Source organism: Scyliorhinus canicula, chromosome 16 (assembly GCF_902713615.1).
Source record: "Scyliorhinus canicula chromosome 16, sScyCan1.1, whole genome shotgun sequence".
Lineage (NCBI taxonomy): Eukaryota > Metazoa > Chordata > Chondrichthyes > Carcharhiniformes > Scyliorhinidae > Scyliorhinus > Scyliorhinus canicula.
Genome location: NC_052161.1, coordinates 64,728,205 through 64,753,547, shown reverse-complemented (window position 1 = coordinate 64,753,547; position 25,343 = coordinate 64,728,205). Strand labels below are relative to the sequence as shown.

At 47.3% G+C, this 25,343-nt stretch overlaps 1 protein-coding gene across 4 annotated transcripts in view; it reads right to left on the bottom strand.

The window, feature by feature from the left end:
* Positions 1-25,343, bottom strand: part of prkg1b (protein kinase cGMP-dependent 1b) — a 977,647-nt gene that overhangs the window by 14,167 nt on the left and 938,137 nt on the right. For 2 of the 4 annotated variants that reach the window (XM_038822053.1, XM_038822051.1), the window contains exons 12-14: positions 15,891-15,980; positions 1,223-1,246; positions 355-496 (exon numbers count right to left, since the gene is read on the bottom strand). In XM_038822053.1, coding sequence (XP_038677981.1) covers positions 355-496; positions 1,223-1,246; positions 15,891-15,980 — 256 coding nt within the window. The remainder of the gene's footprint in view (positions 1-354; positions 497-1,222; positions 1,247-15,890; positions 15,981-25,343) is intronic. The other 2 variants (XM_038822054.1, XM_038822052.1) reach the window with 1 other exon arrangement.

The following is a 25,343-nucleotide window of genomic DNA, read 5'->3' as shown; positions in this document are numbered from 1 at the left end:
CTGTTGGTCATTTGGGCAGAGAGAAGTAAAATAATTAAATGTTAAGGCTAAAAATTGAATCAGTGAGAAGAACCAAGTAGGGAAACAATGAAAACAAAACTAAAATAGTTGAAATAGAGAGTGATGTACAGTGAAGGAAGTAAAATTGAACAGTTTATTTTCCAAGTGCTTATTTATTTATTCTAAATATATCAGTATATACTTGCAACTTCCAGGTAGTGTGTGATTCAGTTTATGAACCACAAGCTTAAATAACCAGCCAAGGATGCTTCAAATTTCTTACCCTCCAATGGCATTGTGAGAGTTAATAAAAGAATGGCTCTTTTTAATAAACCTCAGCCTTCCAACACTCACCAATTTAGCATAACCCCGATGATCAAGGATTAGGTTCTCTGGCTTGAGGTCCCTGTAAATAATTCCTTTGGAATGCAAATAGGCAAAGGCTTCCACCACACAGGCTGTGTAAAAACGCGTGGTCGCGTCGTCGAATGAACCTCTGCAAGAAAAATATCAAAAGGCAAATATTACACCAGAGGAATTGCCCCAGACATACAGATCTACACTTGGTATATTAGTTTTATGGCTCAGGTTGGCATGAGATGCAGCTGGTGGTGCAGCCAGGCAATGGTACGATATAGTGGACTCCACGTCGATGCCATACGTGCACACTCCATTTGCAAATATTATCAGAATGTAGATTATGAGATAGTGTTCGGTATCATGAGGGACCTGGCTGAATTGTTTCACTCCTGGATGTCACTGCATGCAATATTATCGTAGAGACTCAATGCAACCGTATCAAGTTCAGCCCTTCACAAAACTTAGTCAATTTGTTTAAAAGGAATTAGCTCCTCCCTGAATGGATTGGAGGCGGGAACCTGTGGTAAGAGTTTGTACTGTACCAATACATTGTATGTACACAGTCATAGCCAGGCTGTCGAGATAATGGAGGTTATGGGGGAGTGGGAGAAGGTGGACTTTGGATCATAAATTAAAGGACACGATGATAAACTCCAGAAACCACAGCCTAGGAATTTGAGACATAAGTATACCAGACATAGAATTGTCATCCCATGCAATGGACTAGCACCTGACACAATGAAAATGGATTGAGGCGGCCCTCAGATGGATGATGCAAGCTGGATGGGTTGAGTGGCTTGTTTACACATTCCAATTTAAATGATGGTTGTTTAATTATTTTAAACACAAAGGTGCCACGTACCTTTTGATATTGTCTTCTTTGTATCTACGGAAAAAGGTCAATAAAATATTATTCAAGAAAAAAGTTGCCACATTATAGTTGGGAATTTGTCTGGTTATGGACAGTGGTCTGTTATGAATGCTTCGATGGACTTTGGGCATAATATGCCATTGTTTTTTTTTATTTGATAGCTGTCAGTCAGAAGTATTGAGAACAAATTGCAACTTTACCACCTGAGCATTGCCTGCCTATTATAGAACCCGTCTGATTTTCATTCCATCGATTTCAATGATATAAAATTGGGCGGGAACTACAGTGAGCAGGTGACTCATTCCAACAAATTACTGTCTAGGTGATCATGGTAATATTTTTAGTACAAGCCTTATGGTTCCTATTCCGTAACATAACCACTTTACTGTTACTACACTATACTAAATGTTGGTGTGCTTTAAAATGCAAATTCTTCAGATGATCTTTTTCTTCGCTGTCTAATTCAATATGGTGCAATTTTTTTCGGAAAGATGTGTGCAGAAATGTGATGCCATTTTTTTGGTAAGTCATGAGACTGACAAAATGTGCCGAAGAATTTATTTATCAAGGGCAGTACAATTTAACTTCCCTCCTGTACAGATGTTTCTCAAAGTACTTAAGTGGTTAGATCGAAGCTTTGGAAAATAATTCACTTGACACAAGCCTTTCACAGTGTACATCTATCAGACAGAGAAACAATCTCAGCATTGTAGAAGCAATCACTTCCAGGAGGGCGAAACACCTGAAGAGTTTTCATGGTTCAAAATTTACACAAAAGCTGTATTTTAAAAACAACACAGCACATCTCTCGATGGGGGTTCATGGGTTAACTGGCTGTCCTGTCGAATTCATGTTCAGTTCCAGCCTCGACTGAGCTGATCATGTTCTCCCTCTATGTGGCACTATGCAATCATTTCAATGTTCCAGATCTTACAGTCAGTGGTGAAGTTCATGACTGACCTCTAAGAAACCTGCCCACGAAAACCTAGTGATCTCTGTGAGGTGGAGACCCTCTTTCTTGACCTTAGTATGAATCTGGCATCAAACCAAGAGGATCTCCAGGTGTCCAGCTGCAGTGATGTCATCAAGTGTGGTAAGCAACCAATTACACAAAGCATTCTCACAATAAACAAACTAGGAAGTAAAACATTTCTTGTAATTTTAAACTCTTACAGATAGTGAAATAATTTGATTGTTACGCACATACTGGATTGATAAAATTCCATAAACTTTTCAAAGATATTGGCCAGAATCCTCCGGCCGTTCGCTGGCGGCGGGATTCTCTGCTCCCACTTTCAGCACACCCTCGCCTGTGGATTTCCTGGCAGCATGGGGCACCTTCATTGGGAATTCCCATTGGCAGCGGCGGAAACAGAGAGTCCCACCACCATTGAACAGTGCACCGCCTCCCGTCGCTGGGAAACACACGGCTGGGAGGCCAGATAATCCGACCCATTATTTCAAGAAAATGTGAAATCTCTTATAATGGAGACATTTGAAATCCCAAAAATATAAAATTACTTGTTCAGGGTTAGTGGCGCAGTTGAGCAGCAATCATGAATTTAGTATGCGGTTAAAATATCATAAACGCAGTTAAAAACAGTTAAATCTTATTCAACAAGTTTCCACATTCCAAAGAGTTTTTACTGCGAGGTTAAGAGAATAAGAATGGAAGTTCACGTCAGTTCAGTGATTTCTAATTGGTTGCAGTCTGGGTGTGGGGCAAGGTGAAATTCAGCACTTTACCCCATAGAGAAACGTCCACCCACTGCAGCAACTACTGGATCTTCACGTTTACATGTGGATTCTAGAAGTTGATGTTATTTGACTGGACCAACAGCGGTGGACACTGACAGTTTCATTAACATTGCTATTACGCATGATCCACTTGTGATCATGTCTGGGGGATCAAATTCATGGGAACAGGGAAAATTTTGTTGAACAAATTATATGGTGTTTCCAGTGAAGGGGATGTGCTGAGTAGTCGCACATCAGGTGGCTCTCCCCTACAAGACAACAAAATAGGCACTTTTGACCAAATTTAGTCTGCAAAATCAGACAAAAACATCCCCTCATCCTCAACGATAACATAGACAACGGAAATGTCAGGAAGTAGCAGCTCGAGAGGCCGCAGGGAGAACAGGAATTGACGCAAGGGAAAGGGGCAGCGAGCAAGTGGGTCAGCAGACCCACAAAGTGAGGGGTACCCGGCCATCCCGAGAAAGGGATCCGGAAAGATGTTCCTAACCAGGGAACTGAAAGCGATGAAGGATGACATCAAGACAGGGGTAAAAGTGGCAGTCAAAGTGGCAGAGGTGTTGCCTCTTCTGTGCCTTACTCACCGCTGCCTCCCTTGCTGCCTGTCCAAACCATTCTTACGGATGAACTCATCTGCTCTGCAGGGACAGTAAAATAATGGCCGTCATGCAGGCAGCTCTCGACGGCATGGGAAAGATACTCGAAGTCCAGAGAGCATGATACGGGAGCTGGAAAAGGCATGGATGGACCAGAGTGATCGAATTGTTGTACTGGAGGGCGAGATCAAGAGGTTGTTGGTGATCTGGGGACCTGAAAGGGAAGGTCGAGGACCAGGAGAACTGGTCGAGGCGGCAGAACATCCTAATAATGGGCCTGCCGGAGGGAATCGAGGGCAAGGACCCAACTGACGACGTGGCCCAAATACTGGGCAACCTGGTTGGGAGGGACAGCTACCCCAAGTCGCTGGAGATCGACAGGCCCAAGGCCGGGGAGCAGACGAGAGCGAAAATAGCCAATCTGCACAAGTACCAGGCTAGAGAAACGTTCCTTCACTGGGCTTGACAGACGAATGGATGCATCTGGGAGGAACATAAAATCAGAGTGTACCAACTCATTGGGGTGGAGCTGGCAAAATGCAGGACGGAATTTAATCATGCAAAGTCGACCCTGTACAGGAGCAAGGTCAGATTCGGGATGATATTCCCAGCCAGGCTCTGGGTCACATCACATTATTTTACTGTCCCTGCAGAGCAAATGGGTTCATCCGTAAGAACGGTTTGGACAGGCAGCAAGGGAGGCAGCAGTGAGTAAGGCACAGAAGAGGCAAAGAAAAATAATGAGCAATTTTGTGCGGGACTGCATCACCTCACTATGAACAGGGAACCAGCTCAGAGGAGGGAGGGGATGAGAACAGCAGAGTGCAGGAGTGGGTGAGGAGGAGCTAGAAGAGAGACCAGCAGAGCAGGTGTAAGAGGGGGTTAGATCGACTCTGGGAGGGTGGCATTACACTGGCGGGAAAACAAGCGCCAGGAAGTATGAGGGAGAGGGTGGCCGTGGCGCATCTCTCACTGGGGAGAGAGCGTCTGGCTGGCGTGGTAGGGGAGGGAGACATAGCAGCAGGAGGGAGGAAGGCAGGGAGGTAGACAAAAGAGGGTGGATACGGGGGGGGGGGGGGGGGGTGTTGGCGGGGAGGAGCAGCGAGATGGGTAGAGGGGGGAATCAAAATCATGAGGGGAACAAAACGACGAGGAGGGTAATAGTTATAGATTGGCTTCAGCAGATCACTCTCTGAAACGTGGAACAAGATGGCCCCATAAGCAGCCACTTTGGAGGGTCCCTAAACAAAGGGAAACACCAGAGCGCAGGGGCCTGGCCGCATGGTGATCGTGGCCATTTTGGATGGCCCCCTAACAAAGGGACGCAATCACAAGGTAAGTATGGTTGATCCTGTAGGAGGGGGATGGACAAAAAGTCCCTTCAAAATAGTCACCTGGAATGTCAGGGGACTTAACAGCCCAGTGAAAAGATCCAGAGTCTTTGCCCACCTGAAAGGTATGAAAGCCGACATAGTCTTCCTCCAAGAGACACACCTGAGGGAGAAGGACCAACAGTGGGTAAGGAAAGGCTGGGTGGGACAGACCTACCATTCCTGCTATGGGACGAGAGCCACGGGGGTAGCCATTTGATAAGCAAGAGGACGGTGTTTGCAGCGACGAAGACGGTTATGGACCAAAGGGTCCGTAAGTCCGTAGGTCATGGTCAGCAGTGTTCTAGATGGGGCACCAGTAGTCCTTGTCAATGTGTATGCTCCCAACTGGGATGACACGGAATTCGTAAAGAATGGCCCCCACCTGTGGCAACCATAGGTTTCAACCAGCCATGCTAGACGCCACCTTTAAGAGGTGGAGACAGGATGGGGACACTAACGGTTAGAGAATTTTACACTGAGGACAACCTATCGACCTTAGAGAAACTGACAGCCAGACTGGAACTACCAAATAGAAACAACTCTTAACATCTACAAGTCAAAAACTTTCTCTGCAAGAAGAAGACAGCTTACCTACGAACCCCGAGAAGCACAATATTAAAGGAGTTACTGGATGCAGACAGTCGGGGGAAGGGAAACTGTGGGGACCTGTACATACAAGTTTTAGAAAGGAGTGCTCTCCACTCGATGAGACACAGGAAAAATTAGAGGAAGAACTAGGGAAGGAAATAGAGTGGGGATGCAGGAGTGAAGCACTGAGCAGGGAAAACTCCACCTCCTCCTGCGCAAGGCTAAGCCTCATGCAACTGAAAGTGGTGCACAGAGCGCACCTAACCGGAACCCGAATGAGCAGGTTCTTCCTGGAGGTGGAGGATAAATGTGAACGGGGCCAGGGATGCATGGTCAAACATGGCCACATGTTCTGGACTTGCCCCAGACTTCTCGGGTTTGGATAGCCTTCTTTGAGGTGATGTCCAAGGTTGTGTGGGTGAGGGTGAAGCCGTGCCCGAGAGTGGCAGTCTTCAGGGAATCGGGCCAGCCAAAACTATTCATGGGGAAGTGGGCCAACGCCCTTGCCTTTGCTTCTCTAATTGCCCGCCGGGGAATCCTGCCTGGCTGACGATCAGCAACACCCACAGCTGGCAGACCTGTCAGAATTTCTCCACCTGGAGAAGATCAAGTTCGCTATCTGAAGGTCAGAGGATGGTTGCCAGTAAGTGTGGAGGCCATTCATCAACTTGTTCCAGGACCTGTTCAAAGCTGAAAAACAGCTGAGACAGAGGTCTGGGGGTCTAGAACAAGACCACAAGGAAAGGAACCCCCCCCAAAGAAACGCCGAAAACAGGACAGTGAGAGGTTTGGAATGGGGCCGAGGTTCATGGTGTGGGTGTGGCTGTTGTACAAGAAACCGATGGCAGGTGTTCGCACTAACAGCATGAACTCGGGGTTCTTTGAACTGCACCGGGGTACGACACAGAGGTGTTCCATGTCCCCCCTGTTGTTTGCATTGACTTTAGAACCCTTGGACTCGGGGCTCTGGAAGGGCATATTGGGGGGCGGGGGGGTGTTGGTAGAGCCTAGATGTCCTTATACCCCGATGATCTGCCATTGTATATTTTGGAACCACGCAGAATGGAGCTGCTCAGAGATTCGGGATGTTCTCGGAGTACAAGTTGAATTTAGGTAAGAGCGAGTACTTTATACACTCCCTGCCGGGAGTAGGGAACACAGAACATACAGTGCAGAAGGAGGCCATTTGGCCCATTGAGCCAGCACCGACCCACTTAAGCCCTCACTTCCACCCTATCCCCATGCCCAATAATCCCTCCTAACCTTTTTGGTCACTAAGGGCAATTTATCATGGCCAATCCGCCTAACCTGCACGTCTTTGGACTGTGGGAGGAAGCCGGAGCACCTGGAGGAAACCCACGCAGACACAGGGAGAACGTGCAGATTCCAGACAGTGACCCAGCAGAGTATTGAACCTGGGACCCCGGCGCTGTGAAATCACAGTGCTATCCACTTGTGCTACTGTGCTGCCAGGGCTGCCAGGGGTGGGAGGGCTGCCATTTCGTTTGGTGGCAAACTACTTTAGGTACTCGGGGGTGCAGGTGGCCCAGGATTGGGGACTGCTCCAAAAATATAATTTTACTAGTTTGGTGGGGAGGCTGAAAGCTGATCTGTCAAATTGGAACAACCTCTCGCTGTCATTGGCAGGCTGGGGGCAGGCAGTTAAAATGAACATTTTGCTGTGATTCTTGTTTTTATTCCATTGCCTGCCAGTCTTTTTTATCAAAGTGCTTTGTCAGAGGGGTGAACCAGGTGCTCTCCTCGTTCATCTGGGGGGAGGGGGGAGGGAGATGGTGGCTGGGAGTAGGAGGGTGGTTCTGCAGAGAGGACGAGTGGTGAGGGGAGGGGGGGGGGTTAGACCTCCCAAACTTGCTGTACTATTATTGGGCAGCAAATGCGGTGAAGGCGCAGGGCTGGAGCAAGGAGGGGAAGGCATGGTGCGTGAAGGTGGAGACGGGCTCGTGTACGGGGTTGGGGTTGCGGGCACTGGCAACAACGGCGCTTCCGATGCCCCCAGGAAAGTACTCGATGAGTCCGGTGGTGGTGTCCACGAAGATTTGGAGGCAGTTTAGGCAACATTTTAAGCTGGGGGCCAGGTCAGTTAGGGGGAATCATGGATTCGAGCCAGGGAGGATGGATGTGAGGTTTCGGAGATGGGATTTTTTTTATTTTAAAAATAAATTGAGAGTACCAATTCATTTTTTCCGATTGAGGGGCAATTTTGCGTGGCCAATCCACCTATCCTGCACATCTTTGGGTTGTGGGGGTGAAACCCACACAAACACGGGGAGAATGTGCAAACTCCACATGGACAGTGACCCAGAGCCGGGATCGAACCTGGGACCTCGGCGCCGTGAGGCAACAGGGCTAATCCACTGCACCACCGTGCTGCCCTCGGAGGTGGGATGAGAGGGGGATCAAGGAAATGAAGGATTTGTCTCTTGGGGACGTTTTGTGAGCCTGGAGGAGTTGGAAGAGAAGCATGTGTTGGTGCAGGGGGAAGGCTTTAGGTACCGGCAGGTTTGAGACTTTGCAAGAAAGGTTTTCTCGACCATCCCGATAGTCGGCTTCTTCATTGCTGGTGGTGGTCAGCGGGAGGACTGGAGAGGAGGGTTGTTTTGGCGATCTCTGGGAGCATCCTGGAGGATGAGTTGTCTGTGGATGGGATTAAGGCATGTGTCTGCAAACTTGGACACATTGCACTTGGGCCCCAACTCCAAATCATCTATGTAAATTGTGAACAATTATGGGCCCAACACTGAACCCTGAGGGACACCACTAGCTACTGATTGGCAACCAGAGAAACACCCATTAATCCCCACTCTTGCTTTCTATTAATTAACCAATCCTCTATCCATGCTACTACTTTACCCATAATGCCATGCCTCTTTATCTCATGCAGCAATCTTTTGTGTGGCACATTGTCAAATGCCTTCTGGAAATCCAGATATACCACATCCATTGGCTCCCCGTTATCTACCGCACTGGTAATGCCCTCAAAAAATTCCACTAAATTAGTTAGGCACGACCTGCCCTTTATGAACGTCTGCCCAATGGGACAATTTCCATCCGGATGCCTCGCTATTTCTTCCTTGATAATAGATTCCAGCATCTTCCCTACCACTGAAGTTAAGTTAACTGGCCTATAATTACCCGCTCTCTGCCTACCTCCTTTTTTAAACAGTGGTGTCACGTTTGCTAATTTCCAATCCGCCGGAACCACCCCAGAGTCTCATGAATTTTGGTAAATTATCACTAGTGCATTTGCAATTTCCCTAGCCATCCCTTTTAGCACTCTGGGATGCATTCCAACAGGGCCAGGAGACTTGTCTACCTTTAGCAGGGCCAGGAGACTTGTCTACCTTTAGTGGATGTCTGTGAGTGATGTGGGAGGGGCCTGTGAACAATGTTCACGTGATTTGGTCCTGAATGAAGTTGGAAAGGTTTTGGAGGATGGTATTTAGCACAATCTCGGGGTTCTTGCATATGGATGTGGAGCCCGGACCTCTAGAATCCATTTTCGGGGTTTAGGACCGGCCCGAGTTTCTGGCGCGTTGGCGGGGGGGGGGGGGGGGGGGGGGGGCAGATGTTTTAGCCTTCGCCTCGCTGATTGCTCGAAGGCGAGTCCTGTTTGGGTGGAGGTCAACTTCTTCACACTGTACCTCAACATGATGGGGGAGACCTGCTGGAGTTATTGACCCTGGACAAGGTGAAGTCTGGGCTGAGCGGGGTGAAGGAGGGGTTCTACAATTCTTGCGGTTTGTTTATTATGCACTTTCGGGAGTTGTTTACTGTTGACTGTTTAGGAGAAGGCGATGGATGGGAGGGGTGGTCCTGGATTTGGGTGGGATTGTTTTTTTTATACTGTTGGGGTTGTTCTTGTTTTTCTTTTGTATGGTGAAAATTATGAAAATTACATACATAGAACATACAGTGCAGAAAGAGGCCATTCGGCCCATCAAGTCTGCACCGACCCACTTAAGCCCCACTTCCACCCAATCCCCATAACCTACCCTACCGCCTCCTAACCTTCTTGGTCACTAAGGACAATTTATCACTTAATTTGACTTATTTTGGTCATTTAAGGCCAATCCACCTAACCTGCACATCTTTGGACTGTGGGAGGCAACCGGAGCACCCGGAGGAAACCCACGCAGACACGGGGAAAATTACATGAATAAAAATATTTTAAAACAAAAAATGAACAGTGTAAAGGATCAGTGAATAATTTGAGTTTGTTTACGCAGCAATGTTTGTGCAAACTGGAATTTCTACCACGTACTGCAATGGAATAGACTATTTCAGGCAGTAGCTTCATTAAATTACTCATTCCATTGGTCCACCTACATTATCTGACAGTATATTGGGCATTATCACAAGGGTATTCTTTATTCGTGTCACAGGTAGGCTTACAACACTGCAATGAAGTTACTGTGAACATGCCCTAGTTGCCATACTCTGTCACCTGTTCGGGTACACGGAGGGAGAATTCTGAATGTCCAATTCACCTAACAAGCACAACTTTTGGGACTTGTGGGAAGAAACCGGAGCACCCGGAGGAAACCCACGCAGACACAAGGAGAACATGCAGACCGGGTCCGCTCAAACAGTGACCCAAGCCGGGAATCGAACTCGGGTCCCTGCTGCTGTGAGGCAGCAGTGCCATCCACTGTGCTACCATGCCGTCTATTGGGTCCATCCATCACAGCCTTCATAAGGGAATACTTTTAATTTAGATTGTTCAATCAACCAGATTCTCCGGCTGAAATTGTGACCTGTGTTGTAAAGTTACATCAAACACATATTTAAAACCTAAAACTACTCATTGCATTGAACCTGGCTCTTGGAGCTCAGCAAGTTGGATTTAAACAAATCTCCATCTCCTTGAGCCTTTTACCAGACCTTAACAGTTCCCTGACCATTCAGTATCTGAATAATAAATTCCTGTTTGCAGGTTTCACAGCACTTTTGTTCTCAACGAGTTAACCTGCAATATTATTTCCAAGTGAACTGCATTTTGAGCAAAATGTGCCATGTTATTTTAAGACAGCAGGTGGCGGAACAGGATAGGGTAGGATAAAACTGGACCATCGGCAATTGTATCTGTCCTTTTATCCTTGTGCACATTGCTTTTTTTTATCCTTTCTTGATTTACAATGTTTACACTATATCCTGAGAATTGTTGGTCGGTGTTTCTGCATGAGGGAGCCAAGTTAGAATGTTTAAGTCCTTGCTTGTTCGTGGCAGCTGGAAGGAGCTGGGGCAGGGCCCTGCCTTTAATGGCACAGTTGTTTTTGAGCGGGTTCCCATCCTGGCAGTGCGGTGTGCAATTCATAGAATTTACAGTGCAGAAGGAGGCCATTCGGCCCATCGAGTCTGCACCGGCTCTTGGAAAGAGCACCCTACCCAAGGTCAACACCTCCACCCTATCCCCATAACCTAGTAACCCCACCCAACACTAAGGGCAATTCTGGACACTAAGGGCAATTTATCATGACCAATCCACCTAACCTTCACATCTTTGTGACTGTGGGAGGAAACCGGAGCACCCGGAGGAAACCCACGCACACACGGGGAGGATGTGCAGACTCCGCACAGACAGTGACCCAAGCCGGAATCGAACCTGGGACCCTGGAGCTGTGAAGCGATTGTGCTATCCACAATGCTACCGTGCTGCCCCTTGACGGTGCTGACGGAATGACGGTGGATTCCCGCTCTGACGGTGCTGTGCGCACTGACGGACGATTCCCACCCTGACGGTGCAGAGGGCACCGATGTATGATTTCAACTTTGAAGGTGCGGAGTGCATCGATGGAGGATTCCCACTCTGATGAAGCAGTGTGCACCAATGGATGATGGCTGCCAACAAAGATGCTGTTCTGGCTAAAAAATCTCAGCTCTGGGGTACAGGTCTTCAGGGCCCAATTCCAAGAGATGCGAGGCGTTTTTATGGAGGTAATGGAGACATATGAGGAGGTCCTTGCATTAGAAAAAGTCGATGGAGCACATGTAATCCTGTCTTTGAGGCGTGTGTTCGGTGTGGCCTTCTGACCATTGGTCCTATGTTGTCCTGTGCCGGATGTCGGTCGTGAGGGGTTGGGGATGGTCGAGTCGATTGAGTCATACCCCTGGCTGGCGCCCAAGTTACTGACTGCCTGGGTTCTGCTGCGATGGCATGGTGGAATTAATGGTGCCTCGTCCTTCGATTGTTGGATTCCTTGAGAGATCCTGAAGAGTGGTCATTGATCCTGATCCTGCCTCATCCTTGATTTTGGCTTTCTTTGTGCGCCAGTGGAGAAGCCTATCTCCTGAGACCTGCCTTGCATTTCTGCATTTTAGTTATTATCCTGGAATTTTCTCCCTGTTGATCATGTGGTTGTCTGTTTGATCTAGTCAATTGTTTCCGTTCAGAGGAAAGTAAATAATGTGGGTGTGATGGATTGTATCGTTGATTATCCTGACTTAACAAGTTTATATCATGTTAAACCAAATGTTGAATGTGGGATCTTTATCCTAAATGTATTTGGGCCTAATATTGTCTGACAATCCTTGTGGTGGAGGACGGAGGGGGAGGGGGATGGTGGGGGGCTGCTCTTTGTTGTTCCCCCTCCTGTCTCGCTTAGAAGGAACATGGGAAGAGTTGGAGCAAGGTGAGGGCTGGAGGGTTATAGTTGGTAGGGTTAGTTTGTCCTCGCTGAGTTCGAGGAGGGTGGATGCTGCTAGATTGTTTTTGCTGGTCGGAGAATTTAAAATACAGTCTCAGGATAAGGGGGCCACTTATTTAAGACTGAGATAGGAAGGAATTCCTTCTCTCAAAGAGTTATGAATCTTGGGAATTCTCTCGACCAGTGTTGTGGATGCTCCATCATTGACTGCATTTCAGGCTGGGATAGATGTTTGGTCTCTCAGGGAATTAAGGGAGATGGGCAGCAGGCAGAGAAGTAGAGCTGGAACTTGAGAGCACCCACAATAGTACTGAATGGTGAAGCAGGTTTGATCGACCATGTGTGTTTGTGTGTTAATATGTCACACCAGCTCTGTGTTTTAACGACGTGTTATTTTTGAAGATCAAAGTTTTGCAAATATTTTGCAATCCCAGCACATGAGATGAATTTGGTAAAAAGGTACTTTTTCACGCTTACGTATTTTGATTTATCAAACAACCCACCGGTGTTCAGCTGTCTCCCTCTGCAGTGTCACCATTGGTGAGATGATGCCATTACAGCACGACACACAAACATATGCAGCTCCAGTGTGAATGGAGACTGCCTTTATTGCTAATTTATGACTGCACCCTGAGGTTATGGTCCACACTCTCTACCATTTCACATGAACATGACACGAGAGATGGGCTGGTCAGTTACTAAACCTTTGGTTGAAAAACTTAGGATCTGGCTAAAAGGATTAGAGTTTTCCAAACTTTTAAAAAATAAATTTAGAATACCCAATTATTTTTTTTTCCAATTAAGGGGCAATTGAGCATGGCCAATCCACATACCCTGCACAATTTTGGGTTGTGGAGGTGAAACCCATGCAGACAAGGGGCGAATGTGCAAACTCCACATAGACAGTGACCCAGGGCTGGGATTCGAACCCGGGTCCTCACTGCCATAGACAGCAGTGCTAACCACTGTGCCACGTGCCACCCATGAGTTTTCCAAAGTTGACATAGCTCAGCACAAAACACAAATACCCTGACGATCATGAATGTCTAACCTGTTACAGATCAATTTCTGTAAAACGTTTTAAAATTGAGATATCTGTGAAAAAGGCTTTCGTTTCACAAATTCAGTACATCCCAAAGCATTTTGTGACCCACGAAGCTCATTTGAATGTGGTCGTTATTGCAATGTAGGAAAGACAGGCTCCAATTTTCACACAGTAAGTTCACAAATAAATCCAAATCTCCTGTTTTCGATGTTGGTTGTGGGTTAAATGCGATCAGGACACCAGATGGGACGTCCCCCCACCCCCCCCCCCCCCCCACCCCCCCACTCCCCGGCCTTCCGCCCCCCCCCCCCCCATCCCCCACCCCCCGTGCCCCTCATTTCTTCAAAGCATGCCATAGACCCTCTTACATCCACCTGAGAGGGTAGATTTGAAGCCCCATGCAAAAGATGGCCCCTCTGACCGTGACGCAGTTCCTCAGTACTGCACTTGGGTTGGAACAATTGCTGAAAGACTCCTTTGCAACAGATGATTCGGAGTCCATCTTGGACAAGGTCAAAGGGCATGGAGAAGACAGGTCAACAGATTACCTCTGTACTCGCTCCAACCCTGTTCAACATATATACAAATCAGCTACCAATAACCACGCTCCACAAGCCCATCTGTGTGGATGACATATACTGTGCGACTCAAGTTCCATCCTTCTGTTCTCAAATCCTGGAGGACTACTGTAGCACATGGCATCCTACACTGAACCTCCCTAATACCATACCCAGTGTATTTCATCCCCAGAATGCCAGTGTCAAAAGAGAATTGCATATCCACGTGGAGGGGCAGAAACTAAAGCATGATCCCAACTCAACAAACTTGGAAGTGACTCTATGTATAACTCCGACATCAGAAAGCATCTAAACGAAACAGCAACAAAGATCAAAAGCAGAAACAACCTAATAACCAAATGTTCTGGATCTACATGGGGCACTGCTACAACAACACCCTGGACCTCAGCACTTTCCCTATCACACTTCACAGTAGAGCACTGTGCACTTGTCTGGCAAAAGTCATCACACACACACATTTTGTTGACACTCAATGCGCATCACACCACTACCTGCAAATTCGCCTCCAAGCCACACACCATCCAGTCTTGGACAAATATCACTGTTCCATCACTATCACTGATTTAAATTCCTCGAACTTCCTCCCTAACAGCACTGTGGATATACCTACACCATAGGGACTGTTGTGGTTCAAGAAGGCAGCTCACCACCACCTGTTCAAGGGCAAGAAGGGATGCTCAATAAATGCTGGCCTAGCCAGTGAAGCGCACATCCCTTGAATGCATAAAACAGAAACAGGAACTTTTGGCACAACATCTCTCCCCTGGTTTCCTGTCCTCACAAACATCACTTCACACATCTGCTGACTGACGGGACCCCACATACTGGTTGATACTATCCATGTTGCTCCTCACCTACCCACTCCATGATGACCTGTTCAACTCACCTACTGCCCTATGCTCAATCTCGGAGCCCCTATGGAACAACATTCCGGACCAAGGTCTCCCAGCAGACATCTTTTGGATCAAGGAATGGGAGACAAATTCCTTCTGACAAACCCCATTTGTCCAATGGCTTTGAACTGACCGGTGGTGACAGTGGTCCTTGCAAAACAGGTTCATGGAGAGGCTAGGGCCACTGTGCAGCCAACCTCCACCGTTGGGGCCAGAGTACAAACCTCTTCATTACTTGTGGAGCGACACAAATAATGCTTCACATTAGGGAGGAGTGGCTCCTCTACAGACTAGGTGGTAGACTGATCACCCTAAACTCAGCAATTGAGGAAGCTTTGCATGGCTTCGGGGATTTGCATTCACCAAATAAAATACTGTACTGGTGGGCCAGCTTCAATTTTGTGCTCAAATGTCTGGTGTAGGAGTTGAACTCAGAGACTCCTGACTTTGGCAATAAGAGTGCTACCCACTGAACAAAGGCTGAACAACTCAGAAATCGGCCATCCCAACAGTGTTGGAAATAGCTACAGTTTTGGTAAAAGCTGACATGTTGGTCAACGCAAAGGCATATTGAAAGTGAATTCTTTTTTAAAATAAATTTATTAGAACAGTACAGCACAAAACAGGCCCTTCAGCCCTCGATGTTGTGCCGAGCAATGATCACCCTTCTCAAGCCCACATATCCACCCTATACTAGTAACCCAACAACCCCCATTAACCTTATTTTTTAGGACACTAAGGGCAATTTAGCCTGGCCAATCCACCTAACCCGCACATCTTTGGACTGGGAGGAAACCGGAGCACCCGGAGGAAACCCACGCACACACGGGGAGGACGTGCAGACTCCGCACAGACAGTGACCCAGCCGGGAATCGAACCTGGGACCCTGGGGCTGTGAAGCATTGATGCTAACCACCATGCTACCGTGCTGCCCCACGATATTTAGAATATCCAATTCATCTTTTCCAATTAAGGGGCAATTTAGCTTGGCCAATCCACCTAGCCTGCACATTTTTGGAGTTGTGGGGGTGAAACCCACGCAAACACAGGGAGAATGTGCAAACTCCATACGGACAGTGACCCAGAGCCGGGATCGAACCTGGGACCTCGGCACCACAAAGCAGCCGTGCTAACCACTTGTGCCAATTTCTTTCAAACCATACCTGTCCCTGAGAATCGTCCACAGCTCTCCACCAAGGCAAGCCTCCATTAACATATATAAATATTTGCTGTCCTTGAACGTCCTATAGAGCCTGCATAGAAAAGAGAAGAAATTCAACAATGAGTCAGAGTGGCAATAGACAATCCTGGTGTTTTCAACTCTTCATTATTCACTACAATTCTCACTATGAATCTGTGCAGGCTTTGCGCAACTAATTAATACTTTCACTTGATCAGAATTCATAGCATTTTTCCAAAGTTAAGCCTTAAGCATGCACATATTGAATTGAAGACACTAATGTGACAGTATTATACTGATTCATATTACAAGCAAAGTTCTCCTATTCAATTAAATTGTGTTACAAATTTGAAAAAAAAAGATTCTCCTGATTCTGTGAAAGTGCTGACATGAAGTGAAATATAAATCAAATGGAGTATTGGGTGTGAACTGGAATGCATGCCCTGGGGAAAATGGAATATTTAGTGATCAATGCTTCGGCATGGGGTGCAGAAAACCCAGTGGAATCAGGGACAGTGTGGGAGAACTCAGTGAGATCAGGGAGAGTGTGTAATAACTCAGTAAGATCAGGGACAGTGTGGGAGAACTCAGTGAGATCAGGGAGAGTGTGCAATAACTCAGTAAGATCAGGGACAGTGTGGGAGAACTCAGTGAGATTAGGGACAGTGTGGGAGAACTTAGTGAGATCAGGGACAGTGTGGGAGAACTCAGTGAGCTCAGGGACAGTGTGGGAGAACTCATTGAGATCAGGGACAGTGTGGGAGAACTCAGTAACATCAGGGAGAGTGTGGGAGAACTCAGTGAGATCAGGGACAGTGTGGGAGAACTCAGTGAGCTCAGGGACAGTGTGGGAGAATTCAGTGAGCTCAGGGACAGTATGGGAGAACTCATTGAGATCAGGGACAGTGTGGGAGAACTCATTGAGATCAGGGACAGTGTGGGAGAACTCATTGAGATCAGGGACAGTGTGGGAGAACTCATTGAGATCAGGGACAGTGTGGGAGAACTCAGTGAGCTCAGGGACAGTGCGGGAGAACTCAGTGAGCTCAGGGACAGTGTGGGAGAACTCAGTGAGCTCAGGGACAGTGTGGGAGAACTAATTGAGATCAGGGACAGTGTGGGAGAACTCAGTGAGATCAGGGACAGTGTGGGAGAATTCAGTGAGATCAGGGACAGTGTGGGAGAATTCAGTGAGATCAGGGACAGTGTGGGAGAATTCAATGAGATCAGGGACAGTGTGGGAGAACTCAGTAAGATCAGGGACAGTGTGGGAGAATTCAGTGAGATCAGGGACAGTGTGGGAGAACTCAGTGAGATCAGGGACAGTGTGGGAGAATTCAGTGAGCTCAGGGACAGTGTGGGAGAACTCATTGAGATCAGGGACAGTGTGGGAGAACTCAGTGAGATCAGGGACAGTGTGGGAGAATTCAGTGAGATCAGGGACAGTGTGGGAGAATTCAGTGAGATCAGGGACAGTGTGGGAGAATTCAGTGAGATCAGGGACAGTGTGGGAGAATTCAGTGAGATCAGGGACAGTGTGGGAGAACTCAGTGAGATCAGGGACAGTGTGGGAGAATTCAGTGAGATCAGGGACAGTGTGGGAGAATTCAGTGAGATCAGGGACAGTGTGGGAGAATTCAGTAAGATCAGGGACAGTGCGGGAGAATTCAGTGAGCTCAGGGACAGTGTGGGATAATTCAGTGAGCTCAGGGACAGTATGGGAGAACTCATTGAGATCAGGGACAGTGTGGCAGAACTCATTGAGATCAGGGACAGTGTGGGAGAATTCAGTGAGATCAGGGACAGTGTGGGAGGATTCAGTGAGATCAGGGACAGTGTGGGAGAACTCAGTGAGCTCAGGGACAGTGTGGGAGAATTCAGTGAGCTCAGGGACAGTATGGGAGAACTCATTGAGATCAGGGACAGTGTGGGAGAACTCATTGAGATCAGGGACAGTGTGGGAGAACTCATTGAGATCAGGGACAGTGTGGGAGAACTCAGTGAGCTCAGGGACAGTGTGGGAGAACGCAGTGAGCTCAGGGACAGTGTGGGAGAACTCAGTGAGCTCAGGGACAGTGTGGGAGAACTCATTGAGATCAGGGACAGTGTGGGAGAACTCATTGAGATCAGGGACAGTGTGGGAGAATTCAGTGAGATCAGGGACAGTGTGGGAGAACTCAGTGAGATCAGGGACAGTGTGGGAGAATTCAGTGAGATCAGGGACAGTGTGGGAGAATTCAGTGAGATCAGGGACAGTGTGGGAGAATTCAGTAAGATCAGGGACAGTGCGGGAGAATTCAGTGAGCTCAGGGACAGTGTGGGATAATTCAGTGAGCTCAGGGACAGTATGGGAGAACTCATTGAGATCAGGGACAGTGTGGCAGAACTCATTGAGATCAGGGACAGTGTGGGAGAATTCAGTGAGATCAGGGACAGTGTGGGAGGATTCAGTGAGATCAGGGACAGTGTGGGAGAACTCAGTGAGCTCAGGGACAGTGTGGGAGAATTCAGTGAGCTCAGGGACAGTATGGGAGAACTCATTGAGATCAGGGACAGTGTGGGAGAACTCATTGAGATCAGGGACAGTGTGGGAGAACTCATTGAGATCAGGGACAGTGTGGGAGAACTCATTGAGATCAGGGACAGTGTGGGAGAACTCAGTGAGCTCAGGGACAGTGTGGGAGAACGCAGTGAGCTCAGGGACAGTGTGGGAGAACTCAGTGAGCTCAGGGACAGTGTGGGAGAACTCATTGAGATCAGGGACAGTGTGGGAGAACTCAGTGAGATCAGGGACAGTGTGGGAGAATTCAGTGAGATCAGGGACAGTGTGGGAGAATTCAGTGAGATCAGGGACAGTGTGGGAGAACTCAGTGAGATCAGGGACAGTGTGGGAGAACTCAGTGAGATCAGGGACAGTGTGGGAGAATTCAGTGAGATCAGGGACAGTGTGGGAGAACTCAGTGAGATCAGGGACAGTGTGGGAGAACTCAGTGAGATCAGGGACAGTGTGGGAGAACTCAGTGAGATCAGGGACACTGTGGTAGAATGCACTGAGATCAGGGACAGTGTGGGAGAACTCAGTGAGATCAGGGACAGTGTGGGAGAATGCACTGAGATCAGGGACAGTGTGGGAGAACTCAGTGAGATCAGGGACAGTGTGGGAGAATGCACTGAGATCAGGGACAGTGTGGGAGAACTCAGTGAGATCAGGGACAGTGTGGGAGAATGCACTGAGATCAGAGTGAGTGTGTGAGAACTCAGTGAGATCAGGGACAGTGTGTGAGAGCACAGTAAGGTCAGGACTGTTTGTTAGATGCCAGTGAGTTCAGGGCCAATGTGAGAACCCAGGGAGATATGGGACAGTGTACAAGAACCTAACGAGCTCAGGGACAGGGTCTGAGAACACACATAAATCCCAGACAGTGTTTGAGAGCCCAGTGAGATCGGGGACAGCGTGCAACAGCCCAGTGAGATCAGGGACTATGTGTGAGATGCCAGTGAGATCAGGGACAGTGTGCAACAGCCCAGTCAGATCAGGGATAATGTGTGAGAAATCAGTGAGATCAGGGATAATGTGTGAGATGCCAATGAGATCAGGGTCAGTGTGCTGCAGCCCAGTGAGGTCAGGTACAGTGATGAGAACGCAGATCAGGAATAGTGTGTGACACGTCAGTGAGGTCAGGGACAGTTTTTGAGAACCGAGAGACATATTGAACAGTACATGAAGTGCCAGTGAGATCAGGGACATTATGTGAGAACCCAATGTGATCAATGAAAGTGTGTGACAGCCCATTGAGGTCAGCGACTGTGTGCGAGAGCCCAGTCAGGTCAGAGACAGTCCAGTGATATAGTGTGTGAGAACACAGTGAGCTCATAGACAGTGTGTAACAACTCAGTGAGTTCAGGGACAGTGTGCGAGAACCCAGTGAGTTCAGGGACAGTGTGCGAGAACCCAGTGAGATCAGGAGATTGTGTGAGAACCCTTTGAGTTCAGGGACAGTGTGGCTGTACCCAGACAGGTAAGAGTGGTATAGAAAGCACTGAGGAGAGCTGGTGCAGGAAGATAGCGTATTTGGCCATATTGAATTTTGTAGAAAAACTGGGGACTTCAGAGTGGATAATCTAGTTGTTGACTTTAACCAACGCAGTCCTGTTACTGCGGGATGAGTGAAGAAGGAACGGTGGGGCACGTAGGTGAGGGGTTCGATAGTGATTATGAATTTCAGGATTTTGACATTCGTAAATACTACCCATTATTTTCTCCTGGTTTCTTTTTGAATCTCATTGACTTTTAAAGAATAAATTTAGAGTACCCAATTCACATTTCCAATTAAAGGGCAATTTAGCGTGGCCAATTCACTTACCCTGGGCATCTTTGGGTTGTGGGGGTGAAAACCATGCCAGCAAGGGTAGGATGTGCAAACTCCACACAGACAGTGACCCAGAGCTGGATCGCACCTGGGACCTCGGCACCATGAGGCAGCAGTGCTAACCACTGGGCCATTGCGCTGCGCTTGAATCTCATCGATAAGGATAATTCAGACCATAATCATCTGTGACCTCTCCTTGTAACAGGACTGTACAGCCTGTGAGAGTAATTTAGCGTGGTTAGTTCTAAAAATACTCTTACTGTTACTGCTGCTAGTCACATTCAACAGAGCGAATAAATCACAGGCAGAATGCATTGGCACACATCATTCAGTAAGAGTTAGATCTGATAAAAATAAACCCACTAAAAAACTTGCCCTAAATATTTATAACACATTCATCTCTGAAAAAAAAATACGTTCGCACTAATTTGTTGTAAACATAAGAACTAGGAGCAGGAGTAAGCCATTCAGCCCCTCGAGCCTGTTCCACCATTTAATAAGATTGTGGCTGATCTGACTGTGACCTCAACTCCCCTTTCCTGTCTACCCCCGATAATCTATCACCCCCCTTGTTAATTAAAAAGCTATCTACCTCTGCTCTGAAAATATCCAATGACCCTGCCTCCACCAATCGCCGGGAAAGAGAACTCCATCCAAGGCCAGACCCGGGTCCCTGGTGCTATGCGGCAGCAGTGCTAACCACTGTGCCACCCTGTCAGTAAGATCACCTCTCATTCTTCTAAACTCCAAAGGATACAGGTCAAACCTGTCCAACCTTTTCTCATAAAAGATCCCGCAGGAAGCAGTCGAATGGGCCTTTTCTGAACTGCTCTCGATCCAATCATGCATTTTCTTTAAAAAGGAGACCAAAATTGTACTTGGTTCTTTAGATGTGGCCTCACCAATGTCTTGTACAACTGAAACGTCTCTACTTTTATATTTCAATCCTCTTGCAATGAACGTAACATTCCATCTGCTTTCCTAATCACTTGCTGTGCCTACATATAACCATTTTGGGATTCATGTTCCAGGACACCCAGATACCTCTGTGTCATGTTCTGTAGACTGGCCGAAGTGAATGATGAACTACAGAACATTTAATTCAAATAATTTCTTGTAGAACAACTGCGTGATAAGATAACTAGGATAAATAAAATAATAAATTACTAACACCAATTAACTATTGTGGAACTACTGCAAAATACGTCTATCCTCCAGCACGACCTACCCCCAATTCCCCGAGCACAGTCACTTGATGGGTTTACACTCACCTAGTGATCGGAGGTCATGCATAACATTATGTATAAACTTGCCTTATGTATACCATCACACTCTTTACCTCAGAGTTCCGCAATTTAGATAATTTGCTGCTTTTCTATTCTTCCTGCCAAAGTGGACAAGTTCACATTACATTCCATCTGCCAAATATTTTGTCCACTCACTTAACTGTCCGTATTTCACCATCTATTTAATTTATGTATACTTTGATTATAAATCTACAAACTAAGTTGATGATAAATTTATATCGATACAGTTCCTGTTTGCTTGATATGCAGAATCCGCTGTATCACTGTAAGATACAACCCATTTCTAGAAATGCAGATGTAGACTGGTAGGTGCAAAGGATTCAGGATCTCCAAGGGATTGAAATGGTGCATAGAATTTACAGTGCTGAAGGAGGCCACTCGGCCCATCGGGTCTACACCGGCCCCTAGAAAGAGCACCCCACTTAAGCCCATGTAAGCGATGGGGTTAATTCTGTCCACTGTGAGGATACTTGGCAGCCTTCCAGGGCCAGGATGTTGACTGGGACATAAAGCACTAGGTGTTCAAACTCAGGCATTCTCATGCCAAGCTATGCTTGTTTAATACTTTATTTATTCAACTATTTGCAACATCTTGCTGACTTTCCCAGCCACTTATCTCTCCGAGACTTATAAATATCAGGCCCTTCTACTTATTCGGTGGATTTCACCTCGGACCTGAGTCGCGACAGGTGCCAGGAGCCGAACCTCGAAACTGCCGTCGACACCGGGGTCCCCGATGAGCTGATGGGCGTGAGATTCTTGTGTTGTATCTTATCTTATATTATTCTTATATTATATTCTTATATCATGTTATTCTTATCAATACAGTAGAACAGATTAACTTCTGTCGTTGTTCTCTTAATTACATTGTGTCCGAATCAGAACAAACCCTTGGAGTAATCCAAGACAGCCCACATCCCCATCTCATCCCCGAAACCCAGCAACCCCACCCTACCTTTTGGACACCAAGGGGCAATTTAACTTGGCCAATCCACCTAACTTGTATATCTTTGGACTGTGGGTGGAAACCGGAGCACCCAGAGGAAACCCACGTAGACACGAGAAGAATGTGCAAACTCCACACAGACAGTGACCCCAGTCTGGAATTGAACCTGGATCGCTGGAGCTGTGAGGCAGCAGTGCTAACCACTGTGCCACCATGCCGCCGGTAAAGAGGCAGCTGCCTTTTCAGTTGGCACACCCTACCCAGTAATATTTTGGCTCCCAGTGACATCTCTGCCCTTTCAACAACCATGACCCCAGAGTGGCTGGTCAATCACCGACATTTCTTTCGGGAACTGTGGAATTACTTGGCTCAGGGTTTGGCTACTGAGACTGCTACAGAGGGCTGCTTGTGTTTTTTTTGTGCGTTCACCTCATATGTCTCAGAATCAACTTGGAACTAACACAATCATATCCTAATTTCAAAAAATAAATCTCCCACTGCCTGCGGAGGACTTTGGATACCTCGAGGCAATGAGAAGGCTCCTTTTAATTTCTTTATTCAAAACCCAATTCTCCTCTCCTCTCCCTTCCAAGGGAGTTGGCCATTAGAAAATAGACACATACTAGTTTGATCCCTCGCATGGAGATAAGGTTACCATCTCTGGTTGAGTATATTCCTGTCCTTGTGCCTTGAACCGTTCGAGCCTCACACTTTCACCATCAACTATCCAAAGCATCAATTGGAAATGGAATTGGAAAGCAAACAGGCCCTCCATGACCTCATTGGATTATTCTCAATGGTCTTTTCTACTATTATTACAACAACAGCAACTTGTGTTTATATTGCACCTTTAATTTTTGTTTACTCATTTGACTAGGAAAGTAGTTATAGTTTAATGTTGAGGTTAATAATCCATTCAAATGGCTTCAGCTGATGCAGTGTGCATAGTTGTGATGGCACTGGGAATAGATCTCTCAGGACAGGAAATGGTGGCCACAGTCATAACCTGAGCTGTTCCTCATATTCCACTGCCCGGGTTCAGTTCCCAGGTTGCGAGTGGTGATGTTTTGCACTCAGCCAGGAGGTACCCCATTGAGAGGTGGAGCTGTCGTCGATTTGTAGGGTGTGAAGTGAGTTCCAATAGGGTTACGGGATTTCAGATGAGTATGTGTGTCCTATGTCAGTGGGAATACTTTGTTAGCTGCCAGCCGGTGGTGTTCTTTGAGGAGGGTGTTTTTGCTGTTGACCTCAGGCGATTCGATACGCGCTGGAACAGGAAGCCACTCGAGCTGTGTTGGTCTCAGTATCCCAGAAATAAGCCTCATGACTTCCTGGAGGTGGATATCTACACATGTATGTGGTTGCTCTGGAACCAGACTGAGCACCGTATTCTGCTGTTGGGCAGATCAGGGCGAGTGAAGCAATGCGTAGTGGTACCCGCTATTTTCCAAATGAAATTAATTCTTGTCTTTACCTTGGTTCCGGAGGCAGTGTCAGTAGGTCAATGTCCGGTCAAGAGTGATGCCAAGATATTTTGGCATTGGGTTGTGGCTCAGTGATCGGCTACAGAATTAGACATGAAGTTCTTCCCTGTCCAGAGAATATAAATCATCATGAGTGTTTTTTCAATGTCCTGGAGTTCTTCAGTCTGGAAAGCCAGTGCCAAGTCGACAGCATTTGTGAAGAGCAGTTATATTGTGGGACTGAGGGCACTGGTAAGTGTTGAAGAGAGCCAGTGTGCGGACTCATGACTGTGGAAGTTTGTTGTTGGTGATATGTGGCAGTTGATTTGATCTCCAAAGTTCAGATGGATAGTTGTGGCCTGTGCAAAAAAACCTGCCTGTTGAGGGGGCATTGCTGCTGCTTCTAGGGTGGGGCACAGACTGTTTAGCAAGTGGAGTTCCAGGTGGCATGGTGGCACAGTTGTTAGCACTGCTGCCTCACAGCGCCAGGGACCTGGGTTCAATTCCAACCTTGAGCGGCCGTCCATGCGGAGTCTGCACATTCTCCCTGTGTCGATGTGGGTTTCCTCCAGGCACTTTAGTTTCCTCCCACAGTCCAAAGGTCTGCAGGTTAGGCGGATTGGCTGTGTTAAATTGCCCCTTAGAATGCAAAGGTTAGGTGGGGTTGTGAGGGAATAGGCCATGGCAGGATGCTCTTTAAGAGGGTCGGTGCAGACTCGATGGGCCGAATAGCCTCTTCCTGAACTGTAGGGATTCTATGATTGATCTTATCTATCATTGGGAGAAGGGTGATGGAGTGATAGCTGCATGGGTTGTCGGGTTGCTTGGCAGGCTTGGTACTAGCCATGATCTTAGATTGGTGCCAGATTAGTGTCTGTGCTGTGGATGTTGGTAAACAGTTTTCCTTGCGACTTTCTTTCCATTAATCCAATGTTCCTTTGGAATTCTGGATAATTTCCATTGACTCCTGCTGCTTTGTCGGTCTTCGTTGCCATCAAGGAGGAGGGGGGGGGGGGGGCGGTGGCGGTGCACGTCCTCTTATGTGTAAGAGCTGACAAAGTCTGTCTGCTCTGGGGCAGTCTTGTGAGACTGCATCGGAACTGTTTTACCATCCTGCTGGTTTTATTTTGCGTTTATTAGGAGTTGTGAAGCGATGGCGTCAACACTGATTCTGGGCTGGAGCTGTGGCTGCTCTTCAGCTGCTGTCAGGCAGGAGTTCCCACACCTTTCGGTTTAACAGCATGAAATATAATGAAACGTCCAAAGGTGCTTCACAGGAGCGCCATAAAACAAAGCATGACATCGAGCAACATCCTGAAGGAGGAGAACAAGATAGAGAGGTGAAGTAGT